A 20268-nucleotide genomic window follows, 5' to 3' on the forward strand; every position below is an offset into this window, starting at 1 on the left:
GGCCGACTTGTGTCGGACCAGTTAAGACGGCTCCCATAGGGAAACATTGATTTTTACACATCATGCGACATAAGCTCCCAATGTCGGAGCGTTTGTCATACCAGTGTGAACCCGGCCTGGATCCGACTTTGCCGTGCGACTTAAAGTCCGACATGAGTCCGACTTCAATGAACAGGGATCCGACTTTGATCCCCAACAATACCAGGCAATGCATATGGTATAAGGCCGGGTTCACACTGGTGCGACAAACGCTCCGACATTGGGGGCTTATGTCGCATGACATGTGAAAATCAATGTTTCCCTATGGGAGCCGTCTTAACTGGTCCGACACATGTCGGTCTGACTTTGAGGCCGGGTTTACACTGGTGCGAAACAACACTCATCCTACTTTGGATCCGACTTTTCCCTGCAACTTGAAGTCAGAGACGCGTCCGACTTCAAAGAACGGGGATCTGACTTGGATCCCCGCCAATACCAGGCACTGTTTTTGTTATGAATCTTGAGGGGGAACTCCACGCCAAATTTTAAATAAAAAAACGGCATGGGTTCCCCCTCCAAGAGCATACCAGGCCTTTTGGTCTGATATGGATTTTAAGGGGAACCCCCCTACGCAGAAAAAACGGCGTGGTGGTCCCCTCGAAATCCATACCAGACCCTTATCTGAGCAGGCAGCCCAGCCGGTCAGGAAATGGGGTGGGGACAAGCGAGCGCACCCCCTGAACCGTACCAGGCCGCATGCCCTCAACATGGGGGGGTGGGTGCTTTGGGGCAGGGGGGGCGCAGTGCGCCCCCCCCGCCCCAAAGCACCTTGACCCCATGTTGATGAGGACAAGGGCCTCTTCTGCCGCGTACACACGACTTTACGGCATACTTGGTCCGGCGAACCGGAGTCCATCAGACAATTCAGTCGGATGTGGGCTCCAGCGGACTTTTTTTTCTCAAAAGTTTGACGGACCTAGAAATGAAACATGTTTCAAATCTGTCCGACGGACTCGAGTCCGGTCGACTAGTCCTCTCGTCTGTATACTAGTCCGATGGACAAAAAACGACGCTAGGGCAGCTATTGGCTACTGGCTATGAACTTCCTTGTTTTAGTCCGGTCATACGTCATCACGTACGAATCCGTCGGACCTTGGTTGATTGTGTGTAGGCAAGTCCGTTCATTCGGAAAGTCTGTCGTAAAGTCCATCGAAAAGTACGCCGGATAAAGTCTGCCGTAAAGTCCGCTCGTGTGTACGCAGCATTACCGACAACCCTGGTCATTGGTTGTCAGGGTCTGCGGGCGGGGGGCTTATCGGAATCTGGGAGCCCCCTTTGATAAGGAAGGCCCCAGATCCCGGCCCCCCACTGTATGTGAATGAGTATGGGGTACATTGTACCCCTACCCATTCACCTGGAGGAAAAAAAAGCGTCAATAAAAAACACACTAGACCGTTTTTTAAAGTAATTTATTAGGCAGCTTTGGGGGTCTCTTCCGATTTCTCCGTTCTCTCCAGCCTCTTCTCCCGCTCTCCGGTGTCTTCTGCCGGGCTCCTCCGCTATCTTCTGTTCTTTTGCCCGCTCTTTTGCTAGCGTTGGCCCGGTCTTCTTCCGATGTTGACACAACGCTCTCTCCCACTGTAATGCCGTGTGCGCGGTGCGCAACGACTTATGTAGGCATGGGGCGTGGTCACCAGGTGATGTCACCCGGTGACCCCACCCCTTATGACGTCACCGCCATATCATGCCCCAGGCGGTAACGTCATAAGGGGGCGGGGTCACCGGGTGACCACGCCCCATGCCTATATAAGTCATTGCGCATCGCACACACGGCATTACAGCGGGAGAGAGCGTTGTGTCAACATCGGAAGAAGACCAGGCTAACGCTAGCAAAAGAGCGGGCAAAAGAGCAGAAGATAGCGGAGGATCCTGGCAGAAGACACTGGAGAGTGGGAGAAGAACCGGAGACCGGGAGAAGAGGACAGAGAGAGCGGAGAAGTCTGAAGAGACCCCGCCAAGTCAGAAGAGACCCCTGGAGCTGCCTAATAAATTACTTTAAAAACCAGTCTAGTGTGTTTTTTTATTGACACTTTTTCCCCTCGGTGAATGGGTAGGGGTACAATGTACCCCATACTTATTCACATAGGGCGGGGGGCTGGGATCTGGGGCCACTTTATTAAAGGGGGCTCCCAGATTCCGATAAGCCCCCCGCCCACAGACCCCGACAACCAACTCCCAGGGTTGTCGAAAAGAGGCCCTTGTCCTCATCAACATGGGGACAAGGTGCTTTGGGGTGGGGGCGCCGCAGTGCGCCACCCTTTCCCAAAGCACCCACCCCCCATTTTGAGGGAATGCTGCCTAGTACAGTTCAGGAGGGGGGGCACTCGCTCGTCCCCACCCTCTTTCCTGACCGGCCAGGCTACGTGCTCGGATAAGGGTCTGGTATGGACTTTGGGGGGACCCCCTTGCCTTTTTTCGGTGTAGGGGTTCCCCTTAAAATCCATACCAGACTGAAGGGCCTGGTATGCTCTTAGAGGGGGAACCCATGCCGTTTTTTTATTTAAAATTTGGCGTGGAGTTCCCCCTCAAGATTCATAACAGACAGTGCTTAGTAAAGTCGGATCCCCGTTCACTGAAGTCGGACGCATCTCTGACTTCAAGTCGCAGGGGAAAGTTGGATTCAAAGTTGGATGACTGTCGTGTTGCACCAGTGTGAACCCGGCCTGAATCTTTAGGAAGAACTCCACGCCAAATTAAAGAAAAAAAATGGCATGGGTTCCCCCTCCAAGGGCATTCCAGGCCCTTTGGTATGGTAAAGATTTTTGGGGCCCCCTTGTCCCAAAGCACCCAGGGAGGACTTTCATAGTCTGACCGACTTGTGTCGGACCAGTTAAAACGGCCTTCATAGGGAAACATTGATTTGCACACGCCATGCAGCATGAGCTCCCAATGTCGGAGCGTTTGTCGTACCAGTGTGAACCCAGCCTAAGGCTGGGTTCACACTGGTATGTCATGACAGTCATACGACTGTGGATCCGACTTTGCCCTGTGACTTGAAGTCCGACTTCGACTTCAATGAATGGGGATCCGACTTTGATCCTGACAATGCAGGCACTTTGTGTCTGGCATGAATCTTTAGGGGGAACTCCACGCCAAATAAAAAAAAAACGGCATGGGTTCCCCCTCCAAGACTATACCAGACCCTTACCCGAGCGCCCCCCCTCCTGAACTGTACCAGGCCGCATGCCCTCAACATGGGGGCGTGGGTGCTTTGGGGCAGTGGGGCCTTGCCCCCCCACCCCAAAGCACCTTGTCCTTATGTTGATGAGCTTATCAGGGATCCGACTTTGATCCCCGAAAATACCAGGCACTATGTCTGATATGAATCTTTAGGCATGGGTTCCCCCTCCAAGAGCATACCAAGTCCTTCGGTCTGGTATGGATTTTAAGGGGAACTCCACGCTGAAAAATGGCGTGGGGTCCCCCCCAAAATCCATACCAGACCCTTATCCGAGCACCCCTCCTGAACCGTACCAGGCCGCATGTCCTCAACATGGGGGGGTGGGTACTTTGGGGCAGGGGAGCCACCCCAAAGCACCTTGTCCCCATGTTGATGAGGACAAGGGCCTCTTCCTGACAACCTTGGACATTGGTTGCCTGCGGGCAGGGGGCTTATCGGAATCTGGAAGCCCCCAGATCCCAGCCCCCCACCCTATGTGAATGAGTATGGGGTACATTGTACCCCTACCCATTCACCAAAAAAAAAAAAATCAAAAATAGAACACATTAAAAACATGTAAAGTAATGTTATTAAGGCAGCTTCGTCGTCTCGATCTTGTCTCCCCTCTCCGGCCCTTCTGCCTCCTCTGCTGACGTCTTCTGCCTCTGACGGTTCTTCTATCCTCTCCAGGTCTTCTCCAATCTCCGGTAATGTCTTCTAGCCCTCTTCTCCCTCGGTCTGCTATCTTCTGCCTCTGCTGGGTCTTCTCCGCTATCTTCTTGCTTTTTTTGCTGGGTTTTCTCCGCTGTCTTCTCTCTCTGTTCTTATTCCGATGTTGACTCAACGCTCTCTCCCGCTCTAATGCTGGGTGCGCGGTGTGCCACTACATTTATTGGTATGGGGCGAGGTCACTGCGTGACACCATCCAGAGGCCCCACCCCTTATGACATCACCGCTTGGGGCATGATGGGTGGTGACATCATAAGGGGCGGCCTCCGGTGACCACGCCCCATGCCAATATAAATAGTGGCACACGGCGCACCCGGCATTAGAGCAGGAGAGAGCCTCGACATCGGAAGAAGAACAGAGGGAGAAGACAGCGGTGAAGACCTGGCAAAAGAGTGGGAAGGTAGCGGAGAAGACCCAGGAGAGGCAGAAGACATCGGACAGAAGAAGAAGAACCGGAGAGAGCTAGAAGACCAGGAGAGGGGAGGCCTTGTGCTCATCAACATCCACCCCGCCCATGTTGAGGGCACGTGGCCTGGTACGGTTCAGGAGGGGGGGCGCTCGTCCCTACCCCCTTTCCTGACCTGCCAGGCTGTGTGCTCGGATAAGGGTCTGGTATGGTATGGATTTTGGGGGGGACCTGGTATGCTCTTGAAGGGGGAACCCATGCTGTTTTTTTTTTTAAATTTGGCGTGGAGTTCGCCTTCAAGATCATCAGAGCACAAGTCGCATGCCAAAGTTGCATCAGTCAAGGCGGTGATCCAACTTTGATCTGACTTCAGTGATATTCAATCGGCTGAAGTAGGATCAAAGTCGAATCAAAGTAGTGCAGGGAGCATTTTCAAAGTCGGGTCGACTTGTATCGGACCAGTTAAGATGGCTCCCTTAGGGATACATTGATTTTCACACGTCATGCGACATGACACGCCGTCGGAGCGTTTGTCGTACCAGTGTGAACCGGCCTCAGGCTGAAAAAAGACAATAGTCCATCCAGTTCAACCTGTGTAGGTGCATGTGTATCAGTGTCTGTGACGGGAGGGCCCGTGGAACCCAGAATCCCTTGGAAAGTGTGGGATGCCCTTGTTTCAGCTCCCCATACACCTCTTATGTCTAAGTCACCCTGTGCTCTCCTGGCACAGGGTGAGTGAGAAAATATATCTTGGACTACTTAAAAGGGGACAGTAATATTTATCCACAATATCTCCCAGGATATATGGAAAGACTTTGTTTGATTCTGAACTCCACATGTTAGTTGAGAGAGCTGATCACATTGGCCTCTAGAATTGGCCAGGAGCCGGGCAGTCTACTCCTACTATAGTTTGTTGCCTACTAGGCTGAGGAGGGGGGGATCACTGTTTGTATTGTTAATTGTAATTAGCTCCTGCTATTGTGTTTATACTACTGTGTGAAGCTCGGTGACCACAAGTCTGCCCAAAAGTCATGTCTCTGAGTCACCTAGCCTGGGTAAATGATTTAGTAAACTAGCTCATGTTAATTAGGTTACAGTTGTATCGTTAGAGTAATATGAGCAGGAGGGGGGAACCTCCTCTTTAACCGGTATATAAAGACTTGTAATTTTGGTTCTACTAAATGAGTCCATGTTAGCAGCTAAGCAAGTCTCATCTTGTTTTGTGCTTGGGAGCGGTTGGAATATCTGATATCTGTATCCAGACTGGGAGGAAGTGGTATACTGATGGAAGCACTCAAGCGGAGTGTGGGATGTTCCGTTACAGTGTCTATAATGATTTCCCATATCCTGTTATGTTGTGTCCTTTAAGATGTATATCTAAGAGTATTTTAAAGATAATCCATACTCCCTGCATCCACCACCAATTGTGGGAGAGAGTTCCACATCCTTATTGCCCTAACAGTGAAGAACCCCCTATGCAGTTTGAGGTTAAACCGCTTCTCCTCCAGTCTCATTGTGTGGCCTGGGTCCTTTTACACTCCATAGGACTGAATAGTTTATTAAATATGCTGGGATCCCCATTAAGATATTTGTAATTCGTGATCATGTCCCCTCTCAAGCGTCTTTTCTCCAGCGAAAATAAATGTATTGTTTGCAGCCGTTTCTCATAATTTAGGTCCTCCAGTCCACCATTTGGGACATGAAGTTGTCCTGTAAAACATTCATGAAGTGACGGGCCTTTAGTGAGTGAGCTACTCCCTCTGCCCAGTCAATATCGGGATAGTTGAAGTCCCCCATTATGATTACATTACCTTGTTTCCCTGCCATTTCTAACTGAGATAGTAATTCTAGCTCCTCCTCCTTCATGTTGGGTGGCCTATAGCATACCCCCACTATGAATTTCCCACTCACCTACTCTCCTTGAAGTTCTACCCATACTGATTCCACCTCCCCTCCAGTCCCATACATAATGTTGCTCCTCTTTACCACCCTTACATCACTTTTGACATATAAACACACCCTTCCCCCTCTTCTACCTTCCCTGTCCTGTTGATACAAGGAATACCCCTGTATATTGGCCAGCCAATCGTGTGAGCTGTCAAACCAAGTTTCAGTTATACCCATGAAGTCTAAATCCTCCTTGTGAAACAGCAGCTCCAGATTCACTATTTTTTTTTTAGCCAGACTCCTAGCATTTGTATATACTCCTCTTATTGTTGTAGGAGTGCATAATGTTTTCCCCTTTGTTTCTCCTGGCCTTGTTTTTGAATTTGAATTGCCCACTTACTTACCCCGTGATTAGTTGTATTTACACTGCTACTACTGACTCTCCTATAACCCTCTGTCACATGCTCCCTGTCGGCTTTCTCTGGTCCCTCTCATCAACACCTAGTTAAAATGCCCCTTCAGCTTTGTGGCCATCTTACTTCCCAATAGAGCTGTACCATCCTCATTAAGGTGCAGCCCATTTTTTTTTTTTGTTAATAAACAAGTTTATTTGTAAAAGACATACATGTAAATAGCATACAAGCATATTATACACTATACATATTTCCTGAGCGGTTATGTAGTTTTCACATGCATGTACAGACTTTTTGTAAAATAAACTAAAGAAAACTAAGAATGAAAACTCTGGCACTTTTATAATGGCAATCAAAGTTTGCTGATAAGACACAATCTTTCCCCGACTTTCCTTCCCAGGGTATATTAACATAGCTGTACAGATCCCAGGGCAGCTCCCAGCACCGATCCTCTTATTATACATCTATCTATGTATCACGTGTTGGTATTGTTAAGCCATTTATCCCATATCCTATTGTACTTAGCCGGACATCCCCTGTGTTTATATATAACCTTTTTGTAGGGTAGGGACAGGTTCACCATTTTAATCCATTCCTGAAAAGTAGAAGGGGAGGCCCTCATACAGTGTTTTGCCACCAATTTTCTGGCGCAAAAAAGTGTTTCATATAGAAGAGTAGCAGTGAATTTGTCTATGGTAACATCTGGGAGCAGCCCTAGTACACATAACCTTGGATCCACCTGAACAGGGGAGCCCATTTCATCATGGAGGAATTTAATAATTTGATTCCAATAAGTTTGGATAACCGGGCAAATCCATATAAGGTGGAAGAAAGAGCTTGATGAGCTCGTGCATCTTGGACATTGAGTGTCTTGGGTTTGGGAGAATTTGGCTATTCTAGCTGGTGTGAGATAAGACTTATGGATTATGTATAACTGCGTCATACGCTCTGGAAGCCTGGGGGAGGCCTTTTTAACATTTTCTAGGACCTCGTCCCAATCATCATCCTCCACTGGGCCTATATCCTCTAGCCATCTAATTTTTGCTGTATCAATTATGCCCGCAACCGAGCGCGCCCGAAGGGCTGAGTACAAAGTTGATATCAATTTAGTTGGTTCTGCACCCGTTATAACATCCACCAGGGGCAACACTTGTGGATTTGGGTATCCGGTAGCAAATTGTGTTTGTAGGGCGTGTGTGAGTTGTCTATAGTTAAATAGCATATGTGGAGGCAATTGAAACTCAGCTCTCAAAGAGTTAAAGTCTCTTACTCCCGATGGGGTAATTACCTGGTGGAGGAAAATTATACCCTTCGTAGCCCATCTAACTGCCCCAGGAATCGAAAGCAATTCTCTTAATTGCGGGTTGTGCCACAAAGGAGTATGAGAGTGAAAAAAATCTGCACCGATCAATTTTAATGCTATCTCCCATACACGTTGATGTTGTTTCAGTAGGGTTCCTCGTCCAACTGCTCCCCTCCCACCTGATCTACCCCTGAACAAAACCTGCAAGGGGGTATGGGTATCCTTATTGGGTTTGTTGCAAACCAGAGTCTGGTACTTAGCACTGTCTGTGTTGTGGATGTAGTAAAAATGAGACAGTTGTGCGGCTATATAGTATGAGTGAAAGTCGGGTAGGGCTGTTCCTCCTGATGTGGTAGGGTTTTTAGGAGTGTTCCATGCCAATTTATGTCTACATGAGCCCCAGACAAATGAGTTGATGAGCTTGTCGATTGTTTTAAAGACTTTGAGGGGGATAAGTATTGGTGAGTTCCAGAAAACATATAGAAATTTTGGCATTATGATCATTTTAATAAGGTTGATCCTACCCATGATCCCCAATGGGAGCCGTGCCCATACCTGCATGTGTGATTTAAGGTAGGAAAAGAGTGGTTCTATATTGTTGTCTAAAAATTCCATGGGGTCCCTAGTTATTTTAATTCCCAGGTTCCTCTGCAGAGGAAGATTTGCTGATATTTTAGTGGGCGACAAAATATCTAGAGGGAGAATTTGTGACTTTGACCAGTTCATACGTAATCCCGAATGTTTTCCAAATTTTTCAATTGTGTTGAGGGCAGCCTGTAGTGATGGTCCTGAATCCTCCAGATATAAGAGCATGTCGTCAGCGTATAAACTGACCTTTTCCGTCAAATTTTCCATTCTAAGGCCCTGTATCTCTGGGTTGTTCCTAAGGGATATGGCGAGTGGCTCCACTGCCAAAGCATACAGGAGCGGGGAAAGTGGGCAGCCCTGTCTAGTCCCTCTTTCAAGGGGAAATGGGTCCGACGTTCTCCCGTTCACCGACACTCTGGCCTCAGGTAGATAGTAAAGTAACTTAACCCACTTTATAAAATTGGGTCCAAACCCAAACCCCCTCAGACACTCCCAAAGGTATCCCCATTCCACAGAGTCGAACGCCTTGGCGGCGTCTAATGCCACCACTACCCTACCTCCAGTTGCCTCATGCACCGCCAAGACGTTCATATATAAACGACGTAAATTCATAGCCGTGTTTTTCCCGGGCATGAATCCTGTCTGATCCGGGTGTATTAGGGATAAAATGATTTGGTTTAAGCGCATTGCCAATATTTTTGCCAAGATCTTAATGTCGGCCTGGAGTAATGAAATTGGGCGGTAGGATTCAGGATACAGGGGGTCCTTACCTGGTTTGGGAAGCACTATAATATCCGCTTGTCTGAGTGAGTGGGGAAGGGACTCAGATTCAAAAATGTGACTATATAACCTTAATAGTTCAGGCACCAGTACCTCTGAGTAGGCTGCATAGAAGTCTAGTGGCAGGCCATCCATCCCGGGGGCCTTAGCTGGTGCCAGGGATGCCACAGCCGCCATGATCTCGTCCACGGTAAGCGGGGCCTCAAGGGCCTCCAATTGTGATTCCGAGATTTGGGGAAAGGGAACATCCTGCAGAAATACCCTAGTTTCCTCTGCGGTGACCTGCACCTTAGATGAATACAGATCTGCAAAGTATGCCCTAAAAGTATCCACCACCGCTTTGGGATCAGTGAACAATGCATCACCTGTGCCCCTCAGGGAGACAACCACAGGGGGCCTAGTATCCTGTTTAGCCAAATACGCCAATAGTTTACCCGCCCGTTCACCTTGTTCAAATACTTTTTGTTTTGTGAAAAATAGTTTTTGTTTTGTTTCAAAGTGCAGTTGATGTAACATTCGGGTATACAGTTTAAGTGCTGAGGCTTTGTCTGGTGTGGGGTCTGTGTTGAATTCGTCTAGTTTCTCGGTCGCCTCATGGAGTAGTGTGCTCGAGGTGGTTTTTAGTCTATTTATGCGAACTGTCAGTAGGGTCCTAACGTGCAGTTTGAATGATTCCCAGACCATGCCCACGGATGCGGTGTAATTGTTGGTGTTAAAGAAATGTTGCCATTCTCCCGGTATGTCTTCCTGATCCCCCAGAGCCGACAGCCAAAAGGGATGGAGGCGCCACAACCTAGGCCCCGTCGGTGGGGATAATGTCAAAGAGGCCCAACATGGGGCGTGATCGGAGAGGGATCTTGTGTGATAGCCTGAATCTGTTAGTAGAGGGAGTAGAGTGTCTGAGGTGAGTATCATGTCTATTCGTGACATGGAGGAGTGTGACGCAGAGAAGCAGGAAAATGCTCTATCACCCAGGTGCTGGTGTCTCCACGTGTCTGTAAGAGAGAATTCTGTCAGTGTGCGTCCAAGTCTGGTAGTGCTAGAGGGCTGGGCATCCCGGTTCACCTGTAACTTATCCGCGGATGGATCCAATACTATATTAAAATCCCCAAGCCAGATGGCTGGTAATAAGGGGTGTTGTGTCATGTATAGAAGTCCCTCATTAATCAAAGTGGAAGTATACGGTGGGGGTATATAAAACGCCAATATGAGATATTGTGTACCTGATATGATGCAGTGCAGGAAGATAAATCTGCCCTGGAGGGTCAGTCTTTACTGATATACAGCTGAATGGGATGGTCTTAGCTATTAGGATTGAGACCCCTCGTGAGTATGGGGTGTGGGTGGCATGATATGACCATCCTATCCACGGGCGTTTTAAGGCGCTCTGAAGATGTCCAGTGACATGCGTCTCAGTCAGGACCGTAATGGCGGCACGATATGATTTAAGGCAACCAAAAATCGCAGATCGTTTGATCCTATCTCTGGTCCCTCTAACGTTCCAAGTTAGGAACTTTATGCTAGTCATGTTTAAGTTGTTTACCACTTACCAACCGGCCCATAGCCGAATGACGGCTGCAGGGCGGTTGGATAACTCTGGGAGGACGTACTATGACGTCCTCCCAGAATTCCCCTCTCGCGCGCCCCCTGGGGCGCACACCCGAACACATCCGTGACCGCCGGGTCCAGAGGACCCGGTGCATCACGGATCCCGGTAAATGGCCGCTGATCGCGGCCGTTTACCATGTGATCGCGCCGTCAAATGACGGCGCAATCACATGTAAACAGACCGGCGTCATCTGATGACGCCGGTTCCTCTCCTCCCCTCCTGTGTACCGATCGGTACACTGTGAGTGGAGGGGGGGGATGGATGGATGTCTGCAGCGCTGTGGGCTGGATGTGTAGTGCCCACAGCGCTGCACAGAGACATCCATCCATCCATCCATGCTCAGCCATCCCTCACTACTATGCAATGCTGTGCAGTACTCTGCAATACCCCCACAATACTCTGCAATGCTGTGCAATACTCTGCAATGCCCCCACAATACTCTGCAATGCTGTGCAATACTCTGCAATGCCCCCACAATACTCTGCAATGCTGTGCAATACTCTGCAATGCCCCCACAATACTCTGCAATGCCCCCACAATACTCTGCAATGTTGTGAAATACTCTGCAATGCCCCCACAATAATCTGCAATGCTGTGCAATACTCTGCAATGCCCCCACAATACTCTGCAATGCCCCCACAATACTCTGCAATGCTGTGCAATACTCTGCAATGCCCCCACAATACTCTGCAATGCCCCCACAATACTTTGCAATGCTGTGCAATACTCTGCAATGCCCCCACAATACTCTGCCATGCCCCCGCCATACTCTGCCATGCCCCCGCCATACTCTCCCATGCCCCCGCCATACCCCGCCATACCCCGCCATACCCTGCAATACCCTGCCATACCCCGCCATACTCCGCAATACCCCGCCATACTCCGCAATACCCCGCCATACTCCGCAATACCCCGCCATACCCTGCCATGCTGAGCCATGCTCAGCTGTACTCGCCCTCTGTATGGGGCCAGGCTGTGGAAGTCTCACACATGTGGTATCGCCGTACTCAGGAGGAGCAGGAGAATCTATTTTGGGGTGTCATTTTTGGTATGTACATGTTATGTGGTAGAAATATTGTATAAATGGACAACTTTGTGTTAAAAAAAAAAAAAGCGTTTTAATCACTTCCCGCCCGCCGGCCGTCATACAACGACCTTGACTTTGTGCGGAGATATCTGAATGATGGTTGCAGCTACAGGCATCATTCAGATATCAGCTTTTTCAGCCGGCGATTCCCTACACCATGAGAACGATCATAGCAGCTGTTCCACTGTTTGATCGTTCTACCGCGCTTCTACCGACTCACCGCTACGATCAAAGCCAGGATCATTTTTTTTTTTTTTTTTTTTTTATTTCAGGCTTCCCAGCCTAGAGGTGAGATGTGGGGTCTTATTGACCCCATATCTCACTGTAAAGAGGACCTGTCATGCCATATTCCTATTACAAGGATGTTTATATTCCTTGTAATAGGAATAAAAGTGGTCAAAAATTTTTTTTTTTTGGAAAAAAGCATCAAACTAAAATAAATAAAGTAAAATGAACAATAAAAAAAAAAAAAATTTTTTAAAGCGCCCCTGTCCCTGTGTGCTCGCATGCAGAAACGAACGCATACGTAAGTCCCACCCACATATGAAAACGGTGTTCAAACCACACATGTGAGGTATCGCTGCGATCGGTAGAGCGAGAGCAATAATTTTGGCCCTAGATCTCCTCTGTAACTCAAAACATGTAACCAGTAAAAAATTTTAAAGCGTCGCCTATGGGGATTTTTGAGTAGCAAAGTTTGGCGCCATTCCACAAGCGCGTGCAATTTTGAAAGGTGACATGTTGGGTATCTATTTACTCGGCATAACTTCATCTTTCACATTATTCAAAAACATTAGGCTAACTTTACTGTTTTGTAAAGCACAAAACAGTTTTTTTTAAATAAAAAACGCGTTAAAAAATTGCTGCGCAAATACCGTGCGAGATAAAAAGTTGCAACGACCGCCATTGTATTCTCTAGGGTCTTTGCTAAAAAAAATATATAATGTTTTGGGGTTCTATGTAATTTTCTAGCTAATAAATGATGATTTTTACATGTAGGAGAGAAATGTCAGAATTGGCCTGGGTGCTCCAGAACGCCTGAAGGTGCTCCCCTGCATGTTGGGTCTCTGTATGTGGCCACGCTGTGTAAAAGTCTCACACATGTGGTATCGCCGTACTCGGGAGTAATAGCAGAATGTGTTTTGGGGTGTAATTTGTGGTATGCATATGCGGTGTGTGAGAAATAACCTGCTAATATGACAATTTTGTGGGGAAAAAAAAAAAGTAAAAAAAAAACCTTGATTTTGCAAAGAATTGTGGGAAAAAATGACAGCTTCAAAAAACTCACCATGCATCTTTCTAAATACCTTGGAATGTCTTCTTTCCAAAAAGGGGTCATTTGGGGGGTATTTGTACTTTTCTGGAATGTTAGGGTCTCAAGAAATTAGATAGGCCGTCAGTACTTCAGGTGTGATCAATTTTCAGATATTCGCACCATAGCTTTTGGACTCTATAACTTTCACAAAGACCAAATAATATCCACCGATTTGGGTTAATTTTACCAAAGATATGTAGCGGTATAAATTTTGGCCAAAATATATGAAGAAAAATTACTAATTTGCAAAATATTATAACAGAAATGAAGAAAAATGTATTTTTTTATAGATTTTTCGGTCTTTTTTCTTTTACGGCGCAAAAAATAAAGAACCCAGCGGTGCTTAAATACCACCAAAAGAAAGCTCCATTTGTGTGAAAAAAAGGACAAAATTTTCATATAGATACAGTGTTGCATGACTGAGTAATTGTCATTTAAAATGTGAGAGCACCAAAAGCTGAAAATTGGTCTGGTTAGGAAGGGGGTTTAAGTGCCCAGTTGTCAAGTGGTTAAAATTATTGAGACGCATATCATTGAGGTGTGCCCGGGACACTGATGTCCACCACCCAGAGGTCCCCCATCCATACAACCGTATACTGTGTCTTTTAGGGTATCTATCAGTACTTACTGTTGTGCCATCTATCAATAACCATAAAAATAACATATAACATTTCCCCTCCCCCCTCCCTGCCCTCCACCTCCCGAACTTGGCTGGGGCATACATCCCAAAACCTGTGCGATTGTGCAAGAATATCCGCCCACTCATATAGACAAACATACCACGCACAATCTTAACCTTCGTCCACTGGGGGCACATCACCGCTTTAATTAGCAGAACACGCTCCACCAGTGAAGGCGAACAAACGCTGGTGTAAAATTAGCAATGCAAGTGACAAACGGCATTACTTAGCAGTGGTCGGTATATAGATATTTCCAACCGACCACTCCGCCGTGATATATAGTAATCATACATGACATATCTATAAAATGGTAACTGAAAGAAAAAGGAAAATCAATAGCTCAAAATAACATATGACCTCCCCTCCCATCCCTCCAAGAACTGTAAAGGGCCTTTCTAGCAAGGATGTTATCGTGTAAAAGTACAGTCTGCCAGTCAGGACCATACATCGGGAAAGGAAAAAGTTTCGCTTGTGCACATCACCGACTTATAAAGTTGATGTGTTCTAGGCAAATCCTTTTGGACATGCAATCCCTGAGTTCCTCAGATGTGTGGAATAAATCGTCCCATACACATAATGGTCACATGTATAGCATAAAGGCCCTTTGTGGGTATAGTATGGATGTCACTGTTCACGGGGAGAGAGCAGTAAATAAGGCAACTTACAAACGCCGGACCTGTAGGGCCGAAAAACTAGCTGGCGGGGCGATTCCTTTCTGCTTCTCGCTGATCCAGCCAGGCCACTGCTTGAGTCGGGTCTTCAAAAAAATGTGCACGATCCTCTCCCACTACCCGCAGGCGAGCCGGAAACAACATTGCATACTTCAGGTTGTGGGCCCTTAAGCGTCGTTTAATCTCTCCAAAGCGAGCCCGCTGTTTTTGAACTTCTGCTGAGAAATCCGGGAAGGCCATCACGTGACCCGATTGGAACGGTATATTCCCCTTGGTTCTTGCCAGGCGGGGAATGGCATCCCGGTCCATGAAGTTCAGTAGCTTTGCTATAAATGTGTGCGGCGGTGCGCCTTCAGGGGGGCGGCGGGCAGGCATACGGTGGGCACGTTCCACGACAAATGTATTAGAAAAGGCCTCTCTGCCATATGCATTAATGAGAAGTTTTTCCAAAAGGGTGGCTGGGTCAGGGCCCTCCGAGCCCTCCGGTAAACCAATGAACCGTATGTTAGATCTGCGGGCCCGATTCTCAAGCTCATCATGTTTCTGAGCGAGTTGTTGAAGTTGACGCTGCATATCCTCCTGGCTGTGCTGTAGGGGGTGAATTATGTCCTCCGCGCGGCTTATCCTGGTCTCCGTTTCTGTGACCCGTTCCCGGATCTTAGTCATATCCTGGCGAATCAGTGAAATGTCCACCTTTACTTCCTCTATTTTAGAGGTCAGTGTGGCTTGGCATAACAAGATCGCCTCCAGGACTCTATTAGTGTCTGCTGCCTCGTGTTCTGCTTGTTGTGCTGCAGGAGATGTTGCCGAGACGCCATCTTGTCCCCCCAGGTCCCGGTCTACACGGCGGTACCTGTCTAGGGAAGAGGATGCCGCGTTGCTCCTCTTCGGTGGAGACATGCTAGACCAGGGGGCGGCTGGAGTAGTTTCCCTCGATGTGGGTCGGTTTGCCGGTAAGAGATGTGCAGGAGATCGCTAACAGGATATATCACTAGCGGAGCTCTGCTCAGACGCGTCCGCTCACATTGCCGTCCAGGCCACGCCCCAAGATGCAGCCCATTTTTACTAAAGAGCCAGTAACTGACTGAGAAGTCAGCCCAGTTCTCCAGGAACCCAAATCCCTCTTTCCTGCACCAGTTCCTCAGCCACTTGTTCAGTTTCCTAAGCTCCTGCTGCCTCTCTGGTGTAGCTCGAGGTACAGGTACTATTTCAGAGAAAACTACCTTGGATGTCCTTTTCCTCAATCTATTCCCTAAGTCCCTGAAATCAATTTTTTTAGGACTCTCCACCTTCCTCTCACTTGGTCATTGGTACCAACATGTATCATGAATGCTGGGTCCTCCCCAGCCCCTCCCAATAAATCTGTCCATCCGACTTGTGATGTGCCAAACCCGAGCGCCCAGTAAACAAAACGTCTTTCTGACAGATTGCCCTCTCTGTCCTCCTAATAATTGAGTCTCCCACTACCAGCACTTGTCTGGCCTTACCTGTATCACCGCTTCCCTCCTTAGTGGAGCCGTCACTCCCCTGGCAGCTAGGGGAGGGCGCCTGCTCCAGATCTACCACCCCTGAGCTTATATCCCCATCATCATGCAACTTGGCATATTTGTTGGGTGTACCAGCTCAGGACTGGCCTCCCTAGAGCTCTTCCCTCTACCCCTCCTACTTTCTGTCACCCAGCTACCTACCTCTGGTTCCTGTGCTTCCATCTCTCCAACCTCCTCTAGGCTGACCCCTGCCAGCACCTGCTGGGTAATGTCAAAGCTCCTCTCCAGGTTGCTAATGGCTCTCAGTGTTGCTACTTGATTCTCCAGATCCAGGGTCTGGCTTCCAGAGAAACAATTCGCTCACATCTTGCACCGCAGTATGCGCCCTCGATTGGCTCATCAAGGAACGCATACATGGTGCAGAATGTGCACTGAGTGGCATCCCCGGTCCTGTTAGACATTTTACCCTCTATTCTATTGGGGAAACTGAGTAAGACTAACTATTTGTAACCTACCCTATTCCTAGCTCTCTACACCTAGTGCACCCACAATACACGGGCACTCACAGCACACGGCACATGGGCGCTCACAGCACACGGGCGCTCACAGCAATCGGGCACTCACTACACTCACAATACACAGGTACTCACACTACTCAGATACTCACAATACACAGGTACTCACAATACTGAGGTACTCACAATACTGAGGTACTCCACAATACACAGGTATTTGCAGTACTCAACAACACAGTTACTCCACAATACACACATCTCCACTAGACACAGTCAGTTTATTTTTTTATGTTAATTGGTTATGACTGCTCTGCTCCTGCAGAACTCGCACAATTTCATTCCTGCATGTTAGTCCCGACTTTGGAGGCGATTTCAGAGACATCCGTGTGGGTTTCTGCACAGATGTCAATGGAAATCGCACCCTGAAATCGCCAAAAGTAGTACAGAAACCACTTTTGGGAATCGGTGCGGTGCCGCAAATGCAGTGTCGCACTGATTCAGACACTGGCATTGTTTGCAATTGCAACCGATTTGGCATGCAATTTGACATGTCAAATCTCATGCCAAATCGCATCAATGTGAACCAAGGCAAAATCCTGGAAGCTGATTGGTTTGTATGCACAGCTACACCAAATTTTGCATGCTCCAGCTTTAGGAAAACTCCCCCAGTACCTCACAAAAGTGAGTGCACCCCCCACATTTTTGTAAATATTTTATTATATCTTTTTATGTGATAATACTGAAGTCACATGACACCGGGGAGGGAAAATGGCTAATTGGGCCAGATTTTGACATTTTTACTTAGGGGTGTACTCACTTTTGTTGCCAGGTATTTAGACATTAATGGCATAGGGTGTGTCTCTACGCTTCCATTTAAATAACTTCTCAGGTGTATGATAAGTCCTATGTAAAATAAATAATTGGGTTCGTTTTTGGGTAGAGGACAGGGAGACCATGGTCACTGTTGACAGTGCCAGTGCCCATTGGCCATCGGATATAAACACCTTATCATACAATGTACTTGACATGTTGCTGATACTGATATCTGTTTATTGGTGTCTTGTTGTGGGGTTTCGCCCCTCCATATTTGACGGCTGTATCTGTTATTTTTATAAAAATTAATAAAGCTTTGCTCTTTAAAAAAAGAACTTGCCTTTTGGAGAGCTAAACGTGCAAATGCCCTCCAAAGTGGGCAAAAGGATCCAACATGTGGCTGAATTTCTCCCTAACAAACTGTAAGTGTATTATAATAATACATGCATACCAACGCCTCCTAAGTATGGTGAAATTGTATTCCATGCTCCAATGCTTCCTCTCCTTAAACGTTGTCCAATTGCAAGTTCTAGGTGGAATAAAGGTATTCCTGCCAATACTAGCGCTATGCCATATGGAATTAAGAATGCACCTAAACATAAAAGAAAAATTCTTGTTTAGTAGTAAGCATTAAGAACATTGGAAATACTTTTAGCATTACTTGCATTTAGCAATTCACCTCCTCGATGTCAGTTTAGTCACATATATAATGTACGAGTATGTCAGGCCTGAACAAATGTTTCCCAAACCTAAAGGCCCGTACACATGATACGAAAATCAGATGGGAAAATTCGTACGACTAGCTGTCTGCCTATTTTGGATCATTAGTATGGTGCTTTCGACAGCTTATTTCACTTTTTCGACAGACAAAAGCTGGAAGTGCAGACTATAACATTTTTGTCGGATGTGAACTCAACGTCCGATTTTGATTTCATTAGTATGGTTTTCCTACGAAAAAAATCATAAGAGAAAGACTATGCATGCTCAGAAACGAAAGAATACATGCAACACTATTCAACACATTACGTCACTTCTGAAGTTGTATTCTGTCGTACAAAAATTTTCGTATTATCAGTAACCTCTTCACTTTCCACATGAGACTAGCATGCCACAAAAATCGGACGTTCGGTCATCCGAAAATCTAAATGTGTGTACGAGGCTTTAGAGCCAGCTTCACAAGCATAAGCAACAATGAAAGTGCTCAATGGTGGAGCAGAGTGGGGTGTGCATACTTTGGTGTAAGGAATTATACAGTCTTCCACATCTTTATCTAAACAACTTGCATAATAATTTTTGTTTTTTTTTAAATTTTTTTTGTTTTTTTGAATAAAAGGCATTGCAGTTTTACATTCTACCATCATTACACCAAAGCAACCAGCATCACATTAGTGGAATGACTTGCAACAATTCTTTTTACACAGTCATAAGCATGAAGTTAATTACATGCATTCATTTATCAATTTATCAGCTCTTATAAGAAAAAGCCAACTAGATGGGTGTTGGGTACAATATTTCAAAAGATATAAACTTTTCTAAAATGAGCGAAACATCACAAACATGTATCTGCTACTTGGGTCCTTACAGAATGCTAGCATTTGCATTATTTAAAACAATACCGTACAGAAATGTTTCCAAGCAGTGGCTGTTCTACTTAACAAGAGCATGCATGGGCATTTGGACCAAATTAAGTTGACTAGTGCCCAAATCTCTAAAAGTGTTGCATCAATCAGGCCAAATTAATAAAAGTAGTTTCTATAGTTGAAACCTTTTAAAAAACTTGCTAGATGTACAGAAATGAGAAGTAGGGAGTTTTTTTTAAGATGTACTATTTTGGATCAAAGGGTTAAATTGTTGAATGTTCATGAGAAAAAACAAATACAAGGGGTGCGAGATATTACTATACTTATTTTTACTACTTTGGGTTAAAAAAAAAATTTTTGCCCATATTTCAGCTTCTAAGGCCTTGCTCACATGGGTATACTTAAGTGTACATCCGTGTGGTGGACTGTGTTTGCCTACATGGGATGCACAGGTATTCTGTGCAACCGTGTGCAGGTCTATTGGGATGCAGCGGCTGCATGAACGCAGCTGCTGCTCCAAAATTTACATCTGGTGCGGGTGCATGTGCATGTGCCTGAACCCAGATAGTGTGAACTCAAACACCCATGTGGATGTCAAATTGGGAGCAGGGGCTGTGATTTTGCAGCCACTGCATCTCGGAAGTCATGAATAAGATTGCCTGCAGGTGGATGCATGGTACACCTTTGCATGGATGTACGCTTAAATACACCCATATGAACAGGGCCTAAATCTCTAGTCCGTGTTTATATTTTACTATGCACCAATTGAACAATCTACTTAGAGTACACTAATTTTATCCCCTTCGCGCCTAAGGGTGAAACAAATCTTAATGCCTATGCACAATTTTGCAACTTTGACATATGTTAGTAAAACTGTACATTTCATCACAACTACTTTGCACATCCAGGTGGATTATACCATGCTATTGTTAGGACAAATTGGGCTTTCATTTGGTGGTAAAAAGCAATGGATATCTCCTGATTGTTTTTTATTATCAAAGGAAAAGTGGCCCAAAAAGTAAAAAAATATTTTTTTTTTTAATTGAACTGTATATTTCTTGCTATTACCATAACTTTCCATGAAAGGACAACCCAAAATAGATTCTCCTACTCCTGACGATGGCAGCCATACCATATATGTGTATGTTAGTTGTTGCTTGTACCCGTAGTACAGCCCAGAACAATAGTGCACATTTTGCTTTTTTT

General features: G+C 46.4%; 1 protein-coding gene across 1 annotated transcript in view; it reads right to left on the reverse strand.

Annotated features, from left to right (window-relative positions):
- Positions 1 to 20268, reverse strand: part of LOC141144710 (sodium-dependent neutral amino acid transporter B(0)AT3-like) — a 339059-nt gene that overhangs the window by 195471 nt on the left and 123320 nt on the right. Inside the window, exon 2 of the mRNA XM_073630653.1 lies at positions 17934 to 18074. Coding sequence (XP_073486754.1) covers positions 17934 to 18074 — 141 coding nt within the window. The remainder of the gene's footprint in view (positions 1 to 17933; positions 18075 to 20268) is intronic.

The sequence above is a fragment of the Aquarana catesbeiana genome, linkage group LG05, assembly GCF_042186555.1.
Source record: "Aquarana catesbeiana isolate 2022-GZ linkage group LG05, ASM4218655v1, whole genome shotgun sequence".
In the NCBI taxonomy this organism is placed as follows: Eukaryota; Metazoa; Chordata; class Amphibia; order Anura; family Ranidae; genus Aquarana; species Aquarana catesbeiana.